Source organism: Salvelinus fontinalis, chromosome 18 (assembly GCF_029448725.1).
Source record: "Salvelinus fontinalis isolate EN_2023a chromosome 18, ASM2944872v1, whole genome shotgun sequence".
Lineage (NCBI taxonomy): Eukaryota > Metazoa > Chordata > Actinopteri > Salmoniformes > Salmonidae > Salvelinus > Salvelinus fontinalis.
Genome location: NC_074682.1, coordinates 39,139,721 through 39,165,619, shown reverse-complemented (window position 1 = coordinate 39,165,619; position 25,899 = coordinate 39,139,721). Strand labels below are relative to the sequence as shown.

The 25,899-nt window shown below is 44.1% G+C and overlaps 1 protein-coding gene across 3 annotated transcripts in view; it reads right to left on the bottom strand.

Annotated features, from left to right (window-relative positions):
* Nucleotides 1-1,737: 1,737 nt before the first annotated feature.
* LOC129815479 (sodium-coupled neutral amino acid transporter 3-like) overlaps nucleotides 1,738-25,899 on the bottom strand; it is a 94,260-nt gene continuing 70,098 nt past the window's right edge. For all 3 annotated transcript variants that reach the window (XM_055869348.1, XM_055869350.1, XM_055869349.1), the window contains 8 exons: nucleotides 25,071-25,129; nucleotides 15,373-15,510; nucleotides 10,883-10,962; nucleotides 10,325-10,425; nucleotides 8,751-8,875; nucleotides 7,000-7,144; nucleotides 5,741-5,844; nucleotides 1,738-4,763 (listed from right to left, as the gene is read on the bottom strand). In XM_055869348.1, the coding sequence (XP_055725323.1) occupies nucleotides 4,659-4,763; nucleotides 5,741-5,844; nucleotides 7,000-7,144; nucleotides 8,751-8,875; nucleotides 10,325-10,425; nucleotides 10,883-10,962; nucleotides 15,373-15,510; nucleotides 25,071-25,129 (857 nt within the window). In that variant the 3' untranslated portion in view covers nucleotides 1,738-4,658. The remainder of the gene's footprint in view (nucleotides 4,764-5,740; nucleotides 5,845-6,999; nucleotides 7,145-8,750; nucleotides 8,876-10,324; nucleotides 10,426-10,882; nucleotides 10,963-15,372; nucleotides 15,511-25,070; nucleotides 25,130-25,899) is intronic.

The following is a 25,899-nucleotide window of genomic DNA, read 5'->3' as shown; positions in this document are numbered from 1 at the left end:
CTGAGTGCTCTGCTTTTTTCTTTTTTTCAGGAGGGGAGTAGGCTACATGCAGCTATGTACATGTTTTACACAAAATACACTATCAATATGTTGGTACAAACGTAGTTGTCAGTAATGCAAACATAAACAGGCAGTCTAGTGATTTCATGTTCTTCTCAGCTGCTGAGTTACATGCAGCTATTTACTCTCACCATGATATCAGCATATGGCATAACTATGGCACCGGGCAATGCAAAAAAACGTACCCATTGTCAGACTCTTTTTACTGGTCCAGATACACGCTCGGCTGCCTAGAATGTTAATCTGCCCAGATGTGGAACACAGCAAGACACAGGCTGTGTTCAAGAGCATCACAACCGTGATGTTTCATGGCTAAATTATGACTGACTGACTGATCTACAAATACTAATAAGTCATTATTTATGATGCAAGGTGATTTGTAGATCAGTTAGTCGGCAGTCGCCTGCACTGTCGTCTGCAATGTCGAACAAGCCCACAGACACGCGGTCTAATTAGTGATTGAATGTTATTTTTTCATTATCATAGCAAACATTGGCTAAGCGGTTCAGGAGACAGACAGGCAGTCAAGTAGTGTTCTTTTCTTTGAAACTACGATATGACAGCAACTATAAAGATTAGCCTATATCATTACACAAAACATGTTTTTTGCCGCGATTCATGTGTACGCTAAATATATACTTGAGGCTGATATTTGAGGCTGCTCTTCACCAACTTCATCCTGCCATAACCCGAATTATTGATTTGATTTCTGAAGCCAATGTGGCATGTTTTATTTATTTTCTTTCTATGAATTTGGCTGTATTCTTAGACTCTCTGGAACTCGAGTGCATGGATCACCAAACTACCTCTGTTGCACTTTTATTAAATGGGGTGCACAAATCTGTCTGCTTTGTTTGCCACACAAACTGTTACTGTTGTGCAGTAGGCCTGATTTCGAACCCAGGTAGTTATATTGGTGCTGTGACATGCAGGAGACCTGGTTCGAACCCAGTCAGTCACAAGAGCAAGATTAAATAGGGAGTGATGACAGGGCTATTCAACTATTTTCTTATGGGGGCCAAATTGCGCTTTTTGTGACACTCCCTTTTAACATGTCCTGCGCAGCCTTTGAAGGGGAGAGAAGGCACGTCCATGTTCCAGAGAGTCTATACATTCAGGAATAGCTTATAGCCAAAACGGTTCAAACGCTATGTAGCGTTCAACATGCTACATTGGCTTCAGAAACCGCCAGAAGCTTATTTTTACCACAGAGAGCCTTTCATTCTATCTGTTCTCCTCTACCTTTCCTGGCTGGCAAAGTACCAGAGAACTGAATTTGAAAACGTAATCTGAATGGGGCTCCCGAGTGGCACAGCGGTCTAAGGCACTGCATCTCAGTGCTAGAGGCGTCACTACAGACCCTGGCTCGATTCCAGGCTGTATCACAACCGGCCGTGATTGGCAGTCCAATCACAATTGGGTGGCTCACAATTGGCCCAGAGTCATTAGGGTTAGCAATCAGCCTGAGAGTGGTAAATTGCACTGCTTAAAATAGAGGTGATGGGATAGAATGTGTGTGTCTGTTTGATGAACAACAACTAGGAAATGATTGGCATGCACAGTATGAAGCAATATGTGTATTATACCTTTTATTGTACATAGTGCCATAGTGAGGGACAGATTTGGTGCACTAGGACAGATTTAGAAGTTCCAAAATCATGATGAAAAATCAAAAAATAATGTTATTTTATTGTTTTTATTGCAACATTGTTTACAGTACAATAAATGCCAGCAATGTATTAAAATATATTGACATACAATAAAAATAAAGACATAAAATGAAGGGCAAAATTGTTTAAAAGCACTTTAAAAATTATTACATTTCTCTTTTTAATTATCAGACTAAAACTACAGTTCTTGCTTTTTACATTATACAAACTAGATATGCATATTGAATATAAAGGGTTTACATTTATATACATTATTTAGAAATGCTGGTTGAAGTCGATATTTCATGAACTATACCAATTTCATTAAATCACACAAAGAAATGAGAGAACTGTATAAGGAGCGTTATCAGACAGTCAGAAATCATCTCAGCCACTTTCAGAATGTCTCCCCCTGGTGGTACACATGGTATGTGTAAGGGCTGATCCATCATATAATAATATACCAGTTGTATATGAAATCAGAATAACACAAACATGTTGTTAAAATATGACTTTAAACATGGATCTTTATTTAAATAGAAACAAATTCATCCATTAAGCTATTAAATAAATGAGTAATAGAGAGAGCAGAGCTGGCTGATCCTGATGTACTGTATACTGGCTCATGCAGACTGGTTATTCTCTAAGGAAACATGTATTAATGATTGATTGAGAGAGGAGTTTGTTGCGCTTTACAACCAAGTTTGACATAACAATGATACAATACTCATATACAAAATTGCTTTACAACCAAGTTTGACTTAACAATGATACAATACTCATATACAAAATTACAGCACTCACTGTAGTGTGGAATCTGTAACTTCATCACAAGGAAAACAACAGAGAGAGACAGGGGACATTCCACCTGACTACTGTATCAAACCTGCTCAACACCTGCAAGAGTTGGCAGGCAGTCCCCAAAAGCAGCTACAGGGATGTTTAGAAACTGACCAGAAATACTATTCCACTCATACCTGACAACAGAGTAGTCTGAGATTATGAAAGGTTCATAGTCAGGCTTTTAAATCTTATTTGACTAATTTGGTAAGAGTCAATGGGATTCATAAGCCTAGGATTTACACATTACACTTATGGTTCATGTATCCATTGATCGTTTCACAATACAATAGTATATAAGTAAGTACCACAATTAAAATACAGTAGAGCCATGTTTCATTTCAACAACAGACACACTAACAATCCTTACAGTACATCCACTGTACATAATTGTGTTCGCTCCATACTGGAGCAGACGAACAGACACATAGCATGATCACACACCATGTACACACCATGTTCACACACCATGTACACACCATGTTCACACTTAAATCACTGCAGGGCTGCTAAACACTATGCAGACACAGAACAGGAGAGAAAGAGCTTCAAGTAGTTGGAGGAAACGTCTTTGTACCATGTTAGACCTTAAATACATATTGTTTTGTAAAGTAACATACATAGGATTATACAATTTACTTAGGATTTAGACTTAGATTTTTCAGAGATTGTAATTTGTATTATAAAGGGTTGTCCCTTAAAATCATATCTATAAAACGTATGAGTATCTTACAAATAAATTGTTTGCATATCAATTGATTAATGGCTACAGGAAGAAGTTGTACATATCAGCTGAAAGTGCTATAACTAACCACCTACTTTGCAGGGATGTTAGAGAGGCATTGATACCACATTGTGTGCTTATCATGGCACCATGTCACTAGACTGAACTTTAGTTAGGGAAAAAAACAAGCTTGTCCTGGAAATAACCATATTTACACACATCATCCTTGATTCTCCACGTAATGAATTGACACCGTGAGTTTTCTTTATATTTTTGGGTTATCTCTGATTACGTTCAGTAAATGTTCAGAAACAACACAACAACATACCCAGGTAGAGAGCATCCTCTGCCACTAAGGACACTGGTCCTAGTGAGTGCTCAAATGATCAAAACACGACAATGCAGAGATATACACCCCCACCGATCCAGGACCAAGTTAACGATAACCTCCATCTCTAAAATAGACCCTCATACTGAGAGTATAGCCAAGCATTCCTTCAATTTTAGACATCAAAGCTGCTCCTCGAACCATGAAAAAGCTATTCTGATATGGTTGAGTGCACGTATCAAAGAGACACACCAATGTGATATGATACTGTTGCTGAGGAGAGACTCAAAAGGTCCATATTATACGCTTTATCAAATAAAAATGATAAAAAAATAAATCTCTCTGTATATATATCATACTGTATTGTAATGGTAGAGTCAACCTGCTCTATACACACTGTATACACTGTACAGTTGCATATCAGTTGTATGGTTCCATCCTCTGATATCTGTGAGGACTGAAGCCGAGCGTCTAGTGGATGACACCTCGCCACCAGGGTGACAACAGCAGCACGGGTCACTGGATGATGCCACTGTCCAATAGCTTTTAATGCCACATTTCCTCAGTTATTGCACAGAATCTTGCCATTACCTAATTTCATGAATAACTTAATACAGTAGACTTTGGCTACAAATATAAAATAACTGTCCAGCCCCCAACGATCTGTTGTGCCTTCTTCTCCCCTACTGTTGAAGAAAGCTACGTGGTTGTCTAGACTAAAGTGTGGCAGTTAGATTCCTGCTGTGATTCACAGAGTACAAGTTTATAGGGTCATGGGTTATGGGTCTGGTCTGGTCTGGAGGCAGCGCTGGAATAGGAGGTGGTGGCAGATTCAGCGAGCCAGCTTGACATTACATTTGTTTCGAATGCACTATCTTCTTCCAGAGGGGAGCAGAAACCTCCAGAAGACTGAACTCCCCATCTCTAGACTCTCTAGCCCACTCTTTCTGGAGGAAGAGATAGTACATCCTCTACAAAATATGATCCATGAAAACACAGAGAAAATACCGTACAGGTCTAGATTTACAATATAAAAACTGAAGACGGTAGAAGCAGTCTAGTGACCGCTGCTGGCTTTGCTACTCCCCGACGTCCAATCAATGAGGATAAAGCTCAGGCTCATTATCATAAACAGGAAGCCTATTCCAGCGAAGCAGGCAGCCTGCGAGAGAGAGGTAGATGAGAGAGAGTGAGAAAGAGGGAGAGAGAGAGAGTGAGGAAGGATGTGAAAGAGGTAATGCACACAATTGATGACTCTGTCACTGAGTTTCAGCCTTAATGCACTCAAAGCTATTAAATCATTATTATTGTAGTCTAGGGCTTGTGTATACATTTCTGAATTGTAATTATGATATTAGAGTGGCATGACATTAAAACTGCATTACTCACTCAGCAAATATATCGAAAGGATTGTGAATGGATGAGTGAATAAAATGAATTTGCATCGTCTATATTTAGCAATTCAAACATTGTTTCAGCAGATAATCTCCAGGCACACTCTCTGTAGTTATTCTAATCTAATTGAAAGCTCACAGTCAAATTCCTATTATGTTATATTCTATTATGTTCTATTATGTTATATTCTATTATGTTATATTCTAGTATGTTATAATCTATTGTGTTATATTCTATTATTCTATTGTGTTATATTGTGTTATATTCTAATTCTATTGTGTTATATTCTATTGTGTTATATTCTAGTATGTTATATTCTAGTATGTTATATTCTATTATGTTATATTCTATTATGTTATATTCTATTATGTGCACTTATGCTTAATTGTTTACATGCCCATACTAAACAAACCGGAAAGATACATGTGGGCTCCCGAGTGACGCAGCAGTCTGAGGCACTGCATCTCAGTGCTAAAGGCATCACTACAGACCCTGGTTCGATTCCAGGCTGTATCACAACCGGCCGTGATTGGGAGTCCCATAGGGCGGCACACAATTGGCCCAGCATCGTTAGGGTTTGGCTGGGGTAGGCAGTCATTGTAAATAAGTATTTGTTCTTAACTGACTTGCCTAGTTAAATAAAATATGTGTAAAAAATACATTATCTTCAAAAACCAATAGTTAACAGTAATGAGTTCCAGTAAGGCATGACAGTTGTCTTTGGCGCTAGGGGACATCGCTCACCAGGATTTTTGGGGTGGAGCGCATGGGCTCCTCCTCTTCGGGTACGATGCGGATGTAGAAAACAGCAGGGAAGATGAAGATGAGGCAAGGGGCAGATGTGGCACCTGAGCGAGGAGAAGACAAAGACACTCTTTAGCCATCGTGTCAAACAATGAGCTTCACAGAACTGTAGAATAACAAGAGCGCAATTTATCAGTGAGGAGGTAGCCTAGCGATGTCACGAAAGTCCCCAAAAAGTGTCATTTGTCTCCCTGACTGTCAGAATGACACCAGCAGAAATTAAATAAATACAATTCAAAAGGCTTTATTGGCATGGAAAGTCTTAAACATAGTGTTAAACATACTACTATTACTGTTCACTCAAAAATATGAATGAAACTACTCAGAGTGGAGACAATAAAATGCTAAAACTAAGGTATTATAATCCTTGAGGAAAGGATTGAACATTTCAGTTGCATAACGATCACAAGACTTTGATTAAGGTTTATAGTATGCATTCCTGAGGTGATTTAAGAGCTTTCCCCTAAAATGTCTCCAAATCCGTCATTGAGGATTTAATGCATAGGGGATCAAAAGGTCTAGCGAGAAATTAAAGACGCTATGATCATTAAACTGTGGGGTGGCAGGTAGCCTGGTGGTTAGAGTGTTGGACTAGCAACTGAAAGGTTGCAAGATCAAATCCCCAAGCTGATGAGGTAAAAATCTGTCGTTCTGCCCCTGAACAAGGCAGTTAACCCACTGTTCATAGCATATCATTGAAAATAACTAGCTTGCCTAGTTAAATTAAGGTAAATAAACTGTGAGGGCACTTGGTTAACTGTAGAGTAGCTGAGGGCAACTAGATCTCTGTCTGTCTGTACAATTACATTTCCTCTTAGTAAAGTCATGATGACAGTTCAGAAGATTAGACTGCTTCATTCTAAAAAAGTCAGAATTAAAAGTATATTCCTGAAGTAAAGTTACTAATTGTTTTACATTTTGGCATAATAATGGGGGCTCCGGGATCATTCCATTAAACCCACCGGACCCTGCTGCACTGAGCTCTCTGAGGCATTCTACTGTATACTATATAAATCAATGTCCTACCTCGATAAATCACAAATCAAGTACCAAACGTTTCAATATTTTACAAATCATCTTCATTCCTAAGCTTTCGCTCATAGGCAGTTGTGCCCTTTTCTATCCAATGAAGTCCAATTTCAGGTAGCCTTGCGTCGAAAGGAATAGTTCCTAGAGATGTGCATTTTAAAAATTCCTACCAATGATGCCGAAGATGCCCAGGATGTTAGGCGCAAAGATGACCAGCATGTTGATGAGAGTGAGCAGGGTGACAGCGATGGCAATGTGGCGGGGCCAGTAGAATGTCTTGTTGGGGAAAAACAACTGCTGGATGGCTCTCCTTACCTGACGAGTACATGAGGAGAAAAGCACAGTCACAACACTATTCTTATTCACAGACACACCCTTTCATCAAAGAGAAGCAGAAAGCCACTGCTTTAATGTAATGATATGCTCTTTTAACAGATGCGTTAATCAAAAGTGACAGCCAGTGCATACATTTTAAGTAAACATAATATACAGTGCATTCGGAAGGTATCCAGACCCCTTCCCTTTTTCCACATTTTGTTAAGTTACAGCCTTATTCTAAAATGGATTAAATTAATTTGTTTCCTCATCAAAGTACACACAGTATCCCATAATGACAACGTGAAAACAGGTTTTTAGAAATTTTAGCAAATATGTTACAAATAAAAACAGAAATACCTTATTTACATAAGTATTCAGACCTACGAGACTCGAAATTGAGCTCAATTGCATCCTGTTTCCAATGATCATCCTTGAGATGTTTCTACAACTTGATTGGCTTCCACCTGTGGTAAATTCAATTGGTTGGAAATGATCAGGAAAGGCACACACCTGTCTATATGAGGTCCGACAGTTGATAGTGCACTTCAGAGCAAAATCCAAGCCATGAGGTCAACGGAATTGTCCGTAGAGCTCCGAGAAAGGATTGTGTCGAGGCACAGATCTGGGGAAGGGTACCAAAACATTTCTGCAGAATTGAAAGTCCCCAAGAACACAGTGGCCTCCATCCTTCTTGAATTGAAGATGTTTGGAACCACCACAACTCTTCCTAGAACTGGCCGCCCGGCCAAACTGAGCAATCGGGGGAGAAGGGCCTTGGTCAGGGAGGCGACCAAGAACCCGATGGTCACTCTGACAGAGCTCCAGATTTCCTCTGTAGAGATGGGAGAACCTTCCAGAAGGACAACTATCTCTGCAGCACTCCACCAATCAGGCCTTTATTTTAGAGTGACCAGACAGACGATACTCCTCGGTAAAAGGCACATGATTTTTTTCAGCGGCGGGGACTGGGAGACAAGTCATGATCAAGAAAAAGATTAACGGAGCAAAGTACAAAGCGATCCTTGATGAAAACCTGCTCCAGAGAGCTCAGGACCTCAGACTGGGGCGAAGTTTCACCTTCCAACAGGACAACGACCCTAAGCACACAGCCAAGACAATGCAGGAGTGGCTTCCGGACTTGAACCCGATCGAACATCTCTGGAGAGATCTGAGAATAGCTGTGCAGCGAAGCTCCCCATCCAACCTGACAGAGCTTGAGAGGATCTGCAGAGAAGAATGGGAAAAACTTCCCAAATACAGGTGTACCAAGCTTGTACCAACAAGACTCAAGGCTGTAATCGCTGCCAAAGGTGCTTCAACAAAGTAATCAGTAAAGGGTCTGAATACTTATGTAAATGTGATATATATGTTTGTTTTTTTATAAATTTGTAACAATTTCTAAAAAACTGTTTTTGCTTTGTCATTATAGGGTGTGTAGATTAATTAGGAAATACATATTTTTTCAATCCATTTTAGAATAAGGTTGGGACGTAAAAAATGTGGAAAAAGACAAGGGGTTTGGATACTTTCTGAATGCACATCTTTACTTACACAGTTTCATTGAGCCAGACACCATTTGTGCTGAGGTAACTAGGCTACTCACAGGGAAGAGCACTATGGGGACGGTGAGTGTAACAGCAGTGAGCACAGCCAGACGGACACACAGGATCAGGGTGTCATACGGGTCCAGACGGCTGTAGGTGTGCAGCAGCTCTGACTCCACCTCACCTATAGGGGGCAGACACACAGGAGGGCTTAGAGAAGCATCAATAACCACCAACTCCAGTAAGAGGAGAAAATGTCGTACAAATTATACGCAACATATCATTCACAACAATGTTTTTTCCATTAGAAGGCATACAAAATCTGTCTTACACGTTAGATGCTGCTCATCATTTTGCTCAGAGCCTTATACTGAGATACAGGTAACTGCCAAAATAAAGGAAACACCAACATAAAGTGTTTTAATAGGGCGCTGGACCACCACGAGCCAGAACGGCTTCAATGCACCTTGACATAGATTCTACAAGTGTCTGGAAGTCTTAGAAAGAGGAGGAAGGGAAGCGCTACTAAGGTACACTATAGTATATTTTGGTAGATAGAAGGTGCTCTTTGGTAAAAGGTGTAAATTGGTCATCAAAAAGAAAGGAGGACCAAGGCACTCTTTATATAATTAATTAAATAGCCTTTATTAGTATGGCATGTTCAATAGAAACAAAGTTGTTAAAAACCGACGAGTTTCGGCTGCATGGCCTTCGTCAGGGAGTACAGAAAAAGGAGAATACAATGTCCTCTTTTGAAAGGCTTTTCCAATTAGCCCTAATTAGAAGAGGGAGTGGTTACCAAATTGGACACACCTAGTAAGCAATAATATACACATGAAAAGGTGAAATACAAACTCTATTGGAGGGATGCGACATCATTCTTCCACCAGAAATTCCATAATTTGGTGTTTTGTTGATGGTGATGGAAAACATTGAGATCTGGAGATAATTTTAATGCTCATCAAACCATTCAGTGACCACTCGTGCCCTTTGGATGGGGGCATTGTCATACTATGGCAGCATAGCCATGCTAGCCAAAATAATGGCCTGCCCAGAATTTTACACATGACTCTAAGCATGAAAGGATGTTAATTGTTTAATTAACTCAGGAAACACACCTGTGTGGAAGCGCCTGCTGTCAATATACTTTGTATCCCTCATTTACTGAAGTGTTTCCATTATTTTGGCAGTTATATGTGTATACTACAGTAATATACTGCTCTGACTGTGCTTATAACAATGTCATAGAGTAGAGTCACTGGGATATTACAAACCGGTCTGACATGAACAATGGCCACTAGGAGGAGTAGTTACTTCATTATGTTTCTCTACCACTATCCACACTTCTGAAGCCACATGACATGACCCATCTTCCCATCTGAGACTAACTAACTGATTTTATAATAGCCTCTCAAACCTAAAAGAGCTGTGTCCATGCAAATGAATGGCAAACGTGAGAAGTGGCTTTGCTGTTAGCGAAATGAACTAGCCTGAAACTCATGTAAAATGGGCCTGAGAAAAAGCATGAGATTCAGCAGCAGGATGAGCAGCAGTGAAAAGAGAGAGAGAGAGAAAGAACAGGGGAGCGGGAGAGAAAGAGCATCGTAATGACATGGAGGTGAGCGTGCCTCACCATAGAAGGTCAGGTATCCAAACAGAGCAGCCAGGAAGTACATGGTGTACATGACTACAATGGAGATGTTGGACACATGCTGCATCCTTTGCTTGGTGGGGCTGAAATCAGAGAATATTGCATGATGTGATGTCACACACACTTACACACACCATAAACACAGACACACACACACACACCAACATACCCACAAAGACACAAACAAAAAAGGCCAGTTTTAGCTTTTGTCATCATACTGTACTTTGACTGAGATTGCTTCAGAAGTTACATAAGGAATGTAATATTGTGGCTGAACACGACAGATGAATCTAAAGAGACAGATGTTATAGTGGGTTCAACAAGGCAGCAGGATGATTATCCAGATTATGACCAGGCTAGCCATGCATATTTACACATGACATTACTGAGAATGCAAGGCAGTGTGCTATATGACACAGACATATGAGTAGCCAAGCACATAGCTGACATAATGATTTTCCTATCTGCAGTGTGAACTGAATTCAGGGTCCAATAGTAAACAGCTACAGCGCTGCATCCTGTTGCAAGTGGGGCACCTACTTTTTGAGCTCGGTGTAGATGGGCAGGACCTCAGGGTGGCACACAAAGGCAAATGCCAGGATTGGGATGGTGTAGGCCGTCTGGAAAAAATAGAACACTGTGAAGTATTTTTTGACATTTTATTAGGATCCCCAATAGCTGTTGCAAAAGCAGCAGCTACTCTTCCTGGGTTCCACACAAAACATGAAACATAATACAGAACATTAATAGACAAAAACAGCTCAAGGACAGAACTACATACATTTTTGAAAATGCACACGTAGCCTACATATCAATGCATACACACAAACTATCTAGGTCAAATAGGGGAGAGACGTTGTGCCGTGAGGTGTTGCTAATACTGTACACTTTATTGAATTTGTTCTGGATTTGGGGACTGTGAAAAGACCACTGGTGGCATGTCTGGTGGGATAAGTGTGTGTGTCAGAGCTGTGTGTAAGTTGACTATGCAAACAATTTAGAATTTTCAACACATTAATGTTTCTTATAAAAAGAAGAAGTGATGCAGTCAGTCTCTCCTCAACTCTTAGCCAAGAGAGACTGGCATGCATAGTATTTATATCAGCCCTCTGATTACAATGAAGAGCAAGACATGCCCCTCTGTTCTGGGCTAGCTACAGCTAAACTACGTCTTTCCTTGCAGCACTGGACCACACGACTGGACAATAATCAAGATTAGACAAAACTAGAGCCTGCGAACTTGCTTTTTGGAGTGTGGTGTCAAAAAAACAGAGTGTCTCTTTATTACAGACAGACATCTCCCCATCTTTACAACCATTGAATCTAAATGTTTTGACCGTGACGGTTTACAATCTAAGATAACACCAAGTAATTTAGTCTCCTCAACTTGTTCAACAGCCACACCATTCATTACCAGATTCAGCTGAGGTCTAGAACTTAAGAAATAATTTGTACCAAATACGATGCTCTTAGTTTTAGATGTTCAGGACCAGTTTATTACTGGCCACCCATTACTGGCCACCCACACAGTCACCATGGATAAGGCTGCACCAGCCTCAGCCATCTTACCACCAACCCATCGTTTTACTAGCCATTAAGGCCTTCACGCACACATCACACAGAGCTAATTGTTTCCCTGTGATTAACTTGGACCTGGCTACTGACCAGCTTTAGCCGGCTTACCGATGCCTGGGCTGTAAGCTGATCAGCAGGAGGGATTGGTCTAACTAGCCTGGGTGACTAAGGAAATCTCACACATCTTTAAGGGATGCTAATAACAGGATTATATATGTATAACAATAGGATTATATATATATACTAGTCAATATTCTACCGCTAATTCTTCAGTGTATGACTGACTACAAAAGACTACAACTATACTGTTACTATTAGTACTGCATAATATGTATATCATATATAATGGCAATTTATGTATTTAACCACTTCAATAGCCCTAGAGTAGACTAGGCGTAGCCATAGTCAGACAACATGAGTCCCAGAAATGCCAGGCCTTTCCCTTCAGGGCCATTTCCCTAGAGTTAACCCACAGACAGAGGACTGTTACTGTGTCTGATAACCCTAACCCAGAGTTAACCCACAGAGAGAGGACTGTTACTGTGTCTGATAACCCTAACCCACAGAGAGAGGACTGTTACTGTGTCTGATAACCCTAACCCACAGAGAGAGGACTGTTACTGTGTCTGATAACCCTAACCCACAGAGAGAGGACTGTTACTGTGTCTGATAACCCTAACCCAGAGTTAACCCACAGAGAGAGGACTGTTACTGTGTCTGATAACCCTAACCCAGAGAGAGAGGACTGTTATGTGTCTGATAACCCTAACCCAGAGTTGGCCCACAGACAGAGGACTGTTACTGTGTCTGATAACCCTAACCCAAAGTTGGCCCACAGAGAGTGGACTGTTATGTGTCTGATAACCCTAACCCAGAGTTGGCCCACAGACAGAGGACTGTTACTGTGTCTGATAACCCTAACCCAAAGTTGGCCCACAGAGAGTGGACTGTTATGTGTCTGATAACCCTAACCCAGAGTTGGCCCACAGACAGAGGACTGTTACTGTGTCTGATAACCCTTACCCAGAGAGAGAGGACTGTTACTGTGTCTGATAACCCTAACCCAGAGAGAGAGGACCGTTACTGTGTCTGATAACCCTAACCCAGAGAGAGAGGACCGTTACTGTGTCTGATAACCCTAACCCAGAGAGAGAGGACCGTTACTGTGTCTGATAACCCTAACCCAGAGAGAGAGGACCGTTACTGTGTCTGATAACCCTAACCCAGAGAGAGAGGACCGTTACTGTGTCTGATAACCCTAACCCAGAGAGAGAGGACCGTTACTGTGTCTGATAACCCTAACCCAGAGAGAGAGGACCGTTACTGGGTCTGATAACCCTAACCCAGAGAGAGAGGACCGTTACTGTGTCTGATAACCCTAACCCAAAGTTGTCTCACAGAGAGTGGACTGTTATGTGTCTGATAACCCTAACCAAGAGTTGGCCCAAAGAGAGAAAACTGTTACTGGGTCTGATAACCCTAACCCAGAGAGAGAGGACTGTTACTGTGTCTGATAACCCTAACCCAGAGAGAGAGGACTGTTACTGTGTCTGATAACCCTAACCCAGAGTTGGCCCACAGACAGAGGACTGTTACTGTGTCTGATAACCCTAACCCACAGAGAGAGGACTGTTACTGTGTCTGATAACCCTAACCCAAAGTTGGCCCACAGAGAGTGGACTGTTATGTGTCTGATAACCCTAACCCAGAGTTGGCCCACAGACAGAGGACTGTTACTGTGTCTGATAACCCTAACCCAGAGTTGGCCCACAGACAGAGGACTGTTACTGTGTCTGATAACCCTAACCCAGAGAGAGAGGACCGTTACTGTGTCTGATAACCCTAACCCAGAGAGAGAGGACCGTTACTGTGTCTGATAACCCTAACCCAGAGAGAGAGGACCGTTACTGTGTCTGATAACCCTAACCCAGAGAGAGAGGACCGTTACTGTGTCTGATAACGCTAACCCAGAGAGAGAGGACCGTTACTGTGTCTGATAACCCTAACCCAGAGAGAGAGGACCGTTACTGTGTCTGATAACTCTAACCCAGAGAGAGAGGACCGTTACTGTGTCTGATAACGCTAACCCAGAGAGAGAAGACCGTTACTGTGTCTGATAACGCTAACCCAGAGAGAGAGGACCGTTACTGTGTCTGATAACGCTAACCCAGAGAGAGAGGACCGTTACTGTGTCTGATATCCCTAACCCAGAGAGAGAGGACCGTTACTGTGTCTGATAACCCTAACCCAGAGAGAGAGGACCGTTACTGTGTCTGATAACGCAAACCCAGAGAGAGAGGACCGTTACTGTGTCTGATAACCCTAACCCAGAGAGAGAGGACCGTTACTGTGTCTGATAACCCTAACCCAGAGAGAGAGGACTGTTACTGTGTCTGATAACCCTAACCCAGAGTTGGCCCACAGAGAGTGGACTGTTATGTGTCTGATAACCCTAACCAAGAGTTGTCCCAAAGAGAGAAAACTGTTACTGGGTCTGATACAGCCCCAGAGAATGACGTGTCCCTGAGTGGTTCTACTCTCTAGTCAGACGGGAGCTGGCATTTCAGTCTGGTAACACAGACAATAAATCAATCAAATGTATTTATAAATCAATTTTGACATCAGTAGATGTCACAAAGTGCTGATACAGAAAACCAGAAGCACGGTGGCCAAGAAAAAACCCCTTGAAAGGCAGAAACCCAGGAAGAAACCTAGAGAGGAACCAGGCTCTGAGGGGTGGCCAGTCCTCTTCTGGCTGTGCCCAGTGGAGATTATAAGAGTACATGGCCATTAAGGCCAGATCGTTCTTCAAGATGCTCAAACTTTCATAGATGACCAGCAGGACCAAATAATAATCCGAGTGGTTATTGGGAGTGCAACACGTCAGCATCTCAGGAGTACATGTCAGCTGGATTTTCATAGCCGAGCATTCAGAGGTCGAGACAGCAGGTGCGAGAGAGAGAGAGAGAGAGAAAGAGAGAGAGAGCGAGCGAGCGAGAGAGAAAGAGAGAGAGCGAGCGAGCGAGCGAGCGAGAGAGAGAGAAAGAGAGAGAGCGAGAGAGCGAGAGAGCGAGAGAGCGAGAGAGCGAGAGAGCGAGAGAGCGAGAGAGCGAGAGAGCGAGAGGGAGCGAGAGAGCGAGAGGGAGCGAGAGAGCGAGAGAGAGAGAGAGAGAGAGAGAGAGAGAAAGAGAGAGCACTGAGAGGCTGACCCCTAACGTTCACATGATGGATAATCCTATTGCATCCTATTCAGACCTGCATTACTCTTTCTAGAGCACAAGGGTCTGATGAATGCAGTGGGAATTCAGTGGACACAGTGGGATTGTTCATAGCGCAAACAGGTTAGTGTAAATTATAGATTTTTCCCATTGTCATTAGCAACATGCTACATTTTTACTTGAATAACAGGGCTGGAATGGATTGACTGATGGAGCTGACTATACAGGAGAGTATACCTGTGAGTTGAGGTTGACCATTTTCGGAATGCAGGCTGGGTTGTAACCAGTGTCATTGGTAACAGCAGTCACACTGGCTGTGCTGTTAAAGGTAAAGTCCAAAAAGGGACAGGGGGTGTGGAACTTCTTATAAATGACCTGTGGAGAGGAAAGAGGAGTTGGATGGATGAGAGGAGGAGCCTGGAGGAAATGCGCCTGCATACATAATACTAGTCTACACAGAAAGGCTGGAAATATGTTAGGGCCCAGCCAGGGACAGAGAGCAGTGGGCATGTATTAGAGCACAGCACACAGAACTAAAACTAGGTCAGAGAAACACACACTCACACATATGGACACACACACAGACAGACACACACACACACACACACACACACACACACACACACAGACTAATGCCGTTTGAAACTGCAGGTTACACAACTTGTCCACAACAATCTGAGAGGAGAGCGGAATATTAAAGAAGTTGACCCTCTGATCAAATCAAATCAAATGTTATTTGTCACATACACGTGTTTAGCAGATGTTATTGCCGGGGGTAGTGAAATGCTTGTGTTTCTAGTGCAAACAGTGCTGTAATATCTAACAGTAATATCTAACAATTTCACAACAATACACACAAATCTAAAGTAAAGTAAGAGAATTAAGAATATATAAATATTTGGGTGAGCAATGTCAGAACGGCATATACTAAGATACAGTAGAATAGGATAGAATACAGTATATACATATGAGATGAGTAATTCAAAATATGTAAACATTGTTAAAGTGACTAGTGTTTCATTATTAAAGATCACTGACTGATAGCGAGACCTCAGAAGCCCAGCACAGGGAATTTATTTGCTTTCCTGCAAGGATCCCAAAACATGACGATTACTGCAGATATGAAAAATATATTTTAGTTGACACCTGTTCGGACCCATCATTCAGGGCTGTTTTGAGCCCCCCCACATTTGTAGCATTTTTTGGGCTTACCTGTTTTGCATGTTATTTTGGCATTTATACGTGTCACATATCAGTTTGCAAACGATAGAAAAAATATATATATAATTGAGTTAATAAAGCCGCATACAAACATGGTCTCTTTTTTGCTTTCTTGAGTAAGGCAGCTCCAAAATGCAGGTGTTTCAGCCTAGCTCAGTACTTTGTGGTGGTGGCGCAAGCCAGCAGGAAATACGGAGCGTTGCGCCGTGATTGGCTCAGTGTTCTGCCACTCATGGGGACACTACGTCATCGCCAAGTCTAAGGGTAGAGCTCTACAATTCTAGCCCTTTGGGTGCTGTCATAGAGTTACATTCGAAGTTTCCATCCAAGAAGGCTCAAGGTCATTGGTCACAGTTAAAATGATGTGAAACCACGTTATATCTACAGTAGCATCGATTGGACTGATCATGTTAACATCATACTTTCAAAATCTTAGCTAGCAGTCTTCATCATTAATCAAGTCGACAATCTACTGGCAAATCCTTTTTAATCCTTGTCATATGTTAAATAATGAAGAGAAATTATAGATAAAAAGCATCAGTGCTCATCGGTTTAAGGGTCTCTTTTCCTAGTTTAAAATTATAAATATTCAACATTGGCCATGCCGTCAATGAAGCATGATTGGTGCCGCGCTCAAAACAACTGTTAATTCGGAACTGCAAAATCTGACTTCAATGAGTTCAAGACAACTGTGAACTCTGGAAAAACGAGCTACAACTGGGAAAATACGTTTTGAACTTTCAACCAACTCGGAATTGTAAATCGGGAACTCTGGCCTCTTCTAGAGCTACGACCTGAAGATCACTGTCATCATGATTCAACTTTTTTTCCCCCGAGTTCCCAGTTGTCTTGAAAGCACCATAAATCCAGAGAATTCCAGACTTTGATGACAAATTTTCATGACAAATTTTCCCACGAAGGACCGCTGCGCCACCTTCCTGTGCTAGTCAAATCAAATGTTATTGGTCACATACACATGGTTAGCAGATGTTATTGCGAGTGTATCAAGATGCATATGCTTCTAGATCTGACAGTGCAGCGGTATCTAACAGGTAATATCTAACAATTCCACAACAAAACGTAATATCTAACAAATTCCACAACAAAACCTAATACACACAATCTAGTAAAGGAATGGGATAAGAATATATAAGTATAAAATATATGGATGAGCAGTGACAGAGCAGCTAAGATGCAATAGATAGTAAAGAATAGATAGTGAAGGATTCAGTATACATTATATACATATGAGATGAGTAATGCGAGATATGTAAACATTCTTCAAGTGGCATTGTTAAAGTGACTAGTGTTCCATTTATTAAAGTGGCCAATGATGTCAAGTCTGTAGGTAGGCAGCCGCCTCTCTATGCTAGTGGTGGCTGTTTAACAGCTTGATAGCCTTGAGATAGAAGCTGTTTTTCAATCTCTCTGTCCCAGCTTTGATCACCTGTACTGACCTCGTCTTCTGGATGGAAGCAGGGTGAACAGGCAGTGGCTTGGGTGGTTGTTGTCCTTGATCTTTTTGGCCTTCCTGTGACATCGGGTGCTGTCGGTGTCATGGAAGGCAGGTAGTTTGCCCCCGGTGATGAGTTGTGCAAACCGCACCACCCTCTGGAGAGCCTTGCGGTTGTGGGGGGTGCAGTTGCTGTATCAGGCGGTGATACAGCCCGACAGGATGCTCTCAATTGTGCACCTGTAAAAGTTAATGAGGGTTTTTGGTGAGCCTCCTGAGGTTGAAGACCTTCACCACATAGTCTATGTGCATGGACCATTTCAATTTGTCGATGATATGAACACCGAGGAACTTAAAACTTTCCACCTTCTCCACTGCTGTCCCGTCGATGTGGATAGGGGGGTGCTCCCTCTGCTGTTTCCTGAAGTCCACGGTCATATATTTTGTTTTGCTGACATTGAGTGAGAGGTTAATCTCCTGACACCACACTCCGAGGGCCCTCACCTTCTCCCTATAGGCTGTCTCGTCGTTGTTGGTAATCAAGCCTACCACTGTTGTGTCATCTGCAAACTTCATGATTGAGTTTGTGGCGTGCATGGCCACACAGTCGTGGGTGAACAGGGGGTACAGGAGGGGGCGGAGAATGCACCCATGTGGGGCCCCAGTGTTGAGGATCAGCGGAGTGTAGATGTTGTTTCCTACCTTCACCACCTGGGGGCGGCCCGTCAGGAAGTTCAGGACCCATTTGCACAGGGCAGGGTCGAGACCCAGGGTCTCAAGCTTAATAATAAGTTTGGAGGGTACTATGGTGTTGAATTTTGAGCTATAGTCAATGAACAGAATTCTTACATTGGTATTCCTCTTGTCCAGATGGGATAGGGCAGTGTGCAGTGTGATGGCGTTTGCATCGTCTGTGGACCTATTGGGGCGGTAAGCAAATTGAAGTCGGTCTAGGGTGACAGGTAGGGTGGAGGTGATATGGTCCTTAACTAGTCTCTCAAAGCACTTCATGATGACAGAAGTGAGTGCTACGTGGCGATAGTAATTTACTTCAGTTACCTTAGCTTTCTTGGGAACAGGAACAATGGTGGCCATCTTGAAGTTTGTGGTGACAGCAGACAGGGATAGGGATTGATTGAATATGTCCGTAAACACTCCAGCCAGCTGGTCTGCGCCTGCTCTGAGGACGCAGCTGGGGATGGCGTCTGGGCCAGCAGCCTTGCGAGGGTTAACACATTTAAATGTTTTACTCACGTCGGCCACGGAGAAGGAGAGCCCATAGTCTTTGGTAGCAGGCTGCGTTGGTGGCACTGTATTGTCCTCAAAGCGCGCAAAGAATTTGTCTGAAAGCAAGACGTCGATGTCCGCGACAGGGCTGGTTTTCTTTTTGTAGTCCGTGATTGTCTGTAGACCCCTGCCACATACGTCTCGTGTTTGATCCGTTGAATTGCGACTCCACTTTGTCTCTACACTGACACTTTGCTCGTTTGATAGCCTTATGGAGGGAATAACTACACTGTTTGTATTCGATCATATTTCCAGTCGCCTTGCCATGATTAAATGCGGTGGTATGCACTTTCAGCTTTGTGCGAATGCTGCCATCAATCCACAGTTTCTGGTTAGGGAAGGTTCTAATAGTCACAGTGGGTACAACATCTTCGATACACTTCCTTATAAACTCGCTCACCTAGTCAGAGTATACGCCAATGTTATTATTTGAGGCTACACGGAACACATCCCAGTCCACGTAATCGAAGCAATCTTGAAGCGTGGCATCCAATTGGTCTGACCAGCGTTGGATAGACCTAAGCACGGGCGCTTCCTGTTTTAGTTTATACCTATAGGAGGGGAGCAACAAGATGGAGTCATGGTCAGATTTGCAAAGAAAAGGAGGGCGGGGGAGGGCCTTGTATGCATCGCGGAAGTTAGGGTATTAATGGTCGAGCGTGTTAATCGCTCATGTACAGCAATCGATATGCTGATAGAATTTAGGTAGCCTTGTTCTCAAATTAGCTTTATTAAAATCCCCAGCTACAATAAATGCAGTTTCAGGATACATGGTTTCCAGTGAAGTTCCTTGATGGCCGTCTTGGTATCCGCTTGGATGTACATGGCTGTGACGATAACCGAGGAGAGTTCTCTTGGGAGATTATACGTTCGGCATTTGATTGTGACGAATTCTCGATCAGGTGAACAAAAGGACTTGAGTTCCTGTATGTTGTTACAATTACACCATGAGTCGTTAATCATGAAACATACACCCCCGCCCTTCTTCTTACCGGAGAGATGTTTATTCCTGTCGGCGCGATGCACTGAAAATCCCGTTGGCTGTATGGACTCCTACAGCATATCCCCAGCTAGCCATGTCTCCGTGAAACAGAGTATGTTACAATCCCAGATATCTCTTTGGAAAGCAACTCTTGCCCAGATTTCATCAACTTTGTTAACTAGGGACTGGACATTAGCGAGTAATATACTCAGGAGCGGTGGGTGTTGTGCGCGCATCCAAAGCCTCATTAGAAGACCGCTCCGGCACCCTCTTCTCCGGTGGTGTCGTTTTGGGTCGGCCTCTGGAATCAGTTTGGGTCGGCCTCTGGAATCACTTTGTCTGCCCTGGGAGGTGCAGACAAAGGATCCACTTTGGGAAAGTCGTATTCCTGATCGTAGTGCTGGTAAGTTGACGTCTCTCTGATATTCAATAGTTCTTCCCGGTTGTATGTAATAACACTTAAGGTTTTCTGGGCTAACAATGTAATAAATAATACAGAAAAAAACAAAATACTGCACAGTTTCCTAAGGAGTAGAAGTGAAGCTGACATCTCTATCGGCACAGCACAACAAGGTGTGTCCAAGCGTATCTTGTATACTGCTGCATAAATTATGTAATATGCCAGGGAGATATGTATACTGTAGCTAAGAAAGTAATACTACGTGTATGTTGTGTAGTAAGCTGTTAGTAGCCCATGTGCCTCACCCTAATAATTTGGTCTATTTTCCCCTCATTTGTCTACTGTTCTGACTTCGTGTTGCACAAGTAGCCTATAACCTGTTTTGAGAAATGTAATCATTGAATATTGTAAGAGCTTTCATTGTCTGCTTATATGCCCCCTTTATTTATCCTACGGTTCTGACTTGGTGTACAAGGAGAATACTGTAAGAACGGCTCATGTTCTGAATTCTGTCGCTGTACATTTTCAAAAGTGCTGAACAAATAGTAATATTGACTAAGTCCGTCCTAGCTCGCTCAATAATTTCTTATCGAAATTACGGATTGCCTTTTATCCGCTTGTCGTCCCCTTATGCCATAGTTTGTACATCTCAATTGTCAGTAGAAACCACATTTGTTTAAGCAAGTCAGCCGTATCAGCTATGTTTTTTAAACGGCTGAATGAACTGTTTCGCTGCCAGACAAGGCCCCACTGATAGCCAGGTGTAGATGTGGTTTATTGCAATTCATGTGTTGTTTAGTGTTTTATTGTGTAGTGGCTTTGCTGGCATGCATCCCACATTCTCCCCCCCCCCCCCCCCCCCCCCCACCACTAAGATTTGCAAAAAACATGCTAAAATCGCCACTGGTTGACACGATCGTGTGGCGGATTGATGGACCAAAACGCAGCTTTTGGAAAGTAAGCCATCTTCTTTTATTTTAAAAGATGACGAAAAATAAACACGACACGAAACACTTTAACAAAACGAACAAAACAACAAACGACCGTGAAGCTAAATAACGTTGTGCACTTACACACACAGGCTACAAACGTTCTGACATAGACAATTACTCACAACCAATGAGAGCCTATGGCTACCCTAAATAAGGCTCCCAATCAGAGACAACCGAAATCAGCTGTCTCTAATTGGGAACTCATTCAGGTAACCATAGACTCTCCTAGACAACTAAACATACATAGACAACGCTAGACATCTACACTCAACACAAACCCATATACTACACCCCATAACCCCTTTACCATATAAACACCCAAAACTAACAAAACATAAACATTCCCCATGTCACACCCTGACCTAACTAAAATAATAAAGAAAACAAAGAATACTAAGGCCAGGGCGTGACATAACCCCCCCCTTGAGGCGCGAACTCCGGGCGCACCATACACAGTCTAGGGGAGGGTCTGGGTGGGCTTCCCTCCACGGTGGCGGCTCCGGCTCTGGTCGTGGTCCCCACTTCACCACAGTCCCTAACCACCTCCTTAGCTTCTTCAAAATGACCCCTCTCCACATTAATCCCATTGCATTAAGGGACAGCTCCGGACTAAGGGCCAGTACCAGGGTAAGGGGCAGTACCAGGGTAAGGGGCAGTACCAGGGTCAGGGGCAGTACCAGGGTCAGGGTCAGGGGCAGTACCAGGGTCAGGGGCAGTACCAGGGTAAGGGGCAGCACCAGGGTAAGGGGCAGCACCAGGGTAAGGGGCAGCACCAGGATAAGGGGCAGCTCCGGACTGAAGAATGGCAGCTCCGGACTGAGGGACTGCAGCTCCGGACTGAGGGACTGCAGCTCCGGACTGAGGGATGGCCCATGGCTGGCTGACGGATCTGGCTGCTCATGGCTAGCTGACGGATCTGGCTGCTCATGGCTAGCTGACGGATCTGGCTGCTCATGGCTAGCTGACGGATCTGGCTGCTCATGGCTAGCTGACGGATCTGGCTGCTCATGGCTGGCTGACGGATCTGGCTGCTCATGGCTGGCTGACGGATCTGGCTGCTCATGGCTAGCTGACGGATCTGGCTGCTCATGGCTAGCTGACGGATCTGGCTGCTCATGGCTAGCTGACGGATCTGGCTGCTCATGGCTAGCTGACGGATCTGGCTGCTCATGGCTAGCTGACGGATCTGGCTGCTCATGGCTAGCTGACGGATCTGGCTGCTCATGGCTAGCTGACGGATCTGGCTGCTCATGGCTAGCTGACGGATCTGGCTGCTCATGGCTGGCTGACGGATCTGGCTGCTCATGGCTGGCTGACGGATCTGGCTGCTCATGGCTGGCTGACTGATCTGGCTGCTCCTGTCTGGTTGGCGGCTCTGGCAGATCCTGTCTGGTTGGCGGCTCTGGCAGATCCTGTCTGGTTGGCAGCTCTGGCAGATCCTGTCTGGTTGGCAGCTCTGGCAGATCCTGTCTGGTTGGCGGTTCTGGCAGATCCTGTCTGACGGACGGCTCTAGCGGCTCCTGTCTGGCTGGCGGCTCTAGCGGCTCCTGTCTGGCGGACGGCTCAGTAGGCTCATGGCAGACGGGCGGCTTTGCAGGCTCATGGCAGACGGGCGGCTTTGCAGGCTCATGGCAGACGGATGGCTCAGATGGCGCTGGGGAGACGGATGGCTCAGATGGCGCTGGGGAGACGGATGGCTCAGATGGCGCTGGGGAGACGGGCAGTTCAGTCATCGCCGTGCAGACAGCAGACTCCTGCCGGCTGAGGCGCACTGTAGGCCTGGTGCGTGGTGCCGGGACTGGTGGCACCGGGCTGGGGACACGCATCTCAGGGCTAGTGCGGGGAGAAGGAACAGGGCATACTGGACCCTGGGAGACGCACATTAGGCCTAGTGCGTGGTGCCGGCACTGGTGGTATCGGGCTAGGGACACGCATCTCAAGGCTAGTGCGGGGAGCAACAACAGGGCACACTGGACTCTCAAGGCGTACTATAGGCCTTGTGCGTGGTACCGGTACTGGTGGTACCGGGCTGAGGACCCGCACATCAGGGCGAGTACGGGGAGAAGGAACAGTGCGTACAGGACTCTGGAGACACACAGAGGGCTTGGTGCGTGGTGTAGGCACTGGTGGTAATGTGCTGGAGACACGCACCACAGGGCTAGTACGTGGAGGAAGAACAGGGCTCTGGAGACACCCAGGAAGCTTGATGCGTGGTGTAGGCACTGGTGGTAATGGGCTGGAAACACGCACCTCGAAGCTAGTGCGGGGAGCAGGAACAGTGCGTAAAGGGCTCTGGGGACGCACCTTAGACCTAGTGCTTGGTGCCGGAACTAGTGGTACAGGGCTGGGGACATGCATCTCAGGATGAGTGCAAAAAGTAGGAACAGGACACACCGGGTTGTGAAGGTGTACTGGAGACCTGGTGTGTATAGCCGGCATCAAATGTTCCGGAATTTTAACACAAGTTTCAGGCTGAGTACGAGGAACTGACACAGGTGGCATCGGACAGCTAATACGCTCCTCAGGGAGAATGCATTGCATACTCTGCCAAACCAACAGCTCTCTCTCTTCACTCTCCTCCAATTTCGTCAACAACTCTTCGAATGTCTCATAATCTCCCCTTCGTTCACTCTCCTCCAATCTGTCCAATAACTCCTCGACCCACTCAGACTCACCCCTCAACTTCGCCGACTGCTCCAAGTGCCCCCCTCCAAAAAAAAATTTGTGCTGTCTCTTGGGCTTCCTCCCGTGTCGCCGTGCTGCCTCCATCTCTGCCTTGGGGCAGTGATATTCCCCTGGCTGTGACCAGGGTCCTCTCCCGTCTAGAATTTCCTCCCACGCCCAGGAGTCTTGACATTGCTGCTGTTGCTTTGTTTTCCGCTGCTTGGTCCGATGGTGGGTAATTCTGTCACGATCGTGTGGCGGATTGATGGACCAAAACGCAGCTTTTGGAAAGTAAGCCATCTTCTTTTATTTTAAAAGATGACGAAAAATAAACACGACACGAAACACTTTAACAAAACGAACAAAACAACAAACGACCGTGAAGCTAAATAACGTTGTGCACTTACACACACAGGCTACAAACGTTCTGACATAGACAATTACTCACAACCAATGAGAGCCTATGGCTACCCTAAATAAGGCTCCCAATCAGAGACAACCGAAATCAGCTGTCTCTAATTGGGAACTCATTCAGGTAACCATAGACTCTCCTAGACAACTAAACATACATAGACAACGCTAGACATCTACACTCAACACAAACCCATATACTACACCCCATAACCCCTTTACCATATAAACACCCAAAACTAACAAAACATAAACATTCCCCATGTCACACCCTGACCTAACTAAAATAATAAAGAAAACAAAGAATACTAAGGCCAGGGCGTGACACTGGTTGACACACATGCATATTGTGCCGACTTGAGATCCGTGCACGTAACTCGGACTTGTGTGTAACTCATGCATTGATGTCATTGGGAGATTTGCATACAAATTATGTTACACACAGCGTTCCAGTTAGGGTTGGGTCCATTACAAGAGCACTGCAACAGGTGGAGGTCTACAGCTGTATAATATGACAGTACATACCGAGATGAGGAAGAAGACCATGCAGGTGAGAGAGAAGCCACTGGTGTAGCCCAGGTACCCTGAAACAACACAGTGACGACATCAGAACTACTCACATCAGACATCACCCTGCTATATCCTCTGAGAAAAGTGATGTGGGAGGTTAGAAGGACTCTCAATATTTCCTCAATCCCAATGCTAATTATAGGGAATATATACAAACATTCCCAGTTTCATGACAATGTGTTTGGGTGTGAGATCATAAGCGTGTATGTTCTTAGAGGGCCCAGTGGACTAAACTAAACAGGACTGCATCTCATTACTTTGCCCTGGCAGCATGGACTCTCTTTCTACTCTCTGCTCGCTCTCTCTCTCTTTCTCTCGCTCTGTGTTCTCTATCTTTCTCTCCTCTCTCTCTCTTGGCTCAATTCTCTGAAGGAGAGAACCGCTTAACAAGAGGTCAGGACTTCTCTCCCAGCCGCCCACCCCTATCTCTGCATCTCTCACCCTTTCTCTACTCTGTCTTCCTCTCCATCTCTCTCTTCTCTCTCTCTCTTGTGTAATTGTATAATGAGCAGTTTTTCCCACTGTTATCCCAGTGACATGGGCATACATAAACAGACAGAGCAAAACGTATGGGAGAAAAACACAGAGACTCTTACTCTGTCACTTGATGAAAGCTTTGTAGACATTTCACTTTGTTAAATGAGAGAGCTCATTAAATGGACACGAAGCCAGGGAATTCTGAGCTGGGTAGTTTTACATTTTCATAAGACTGCTGAGAGTAACATCTCAGTTGACACAGTTTAGCACAGATATCTACTTTGAGTCCATCCTAAAACAGTGGGGG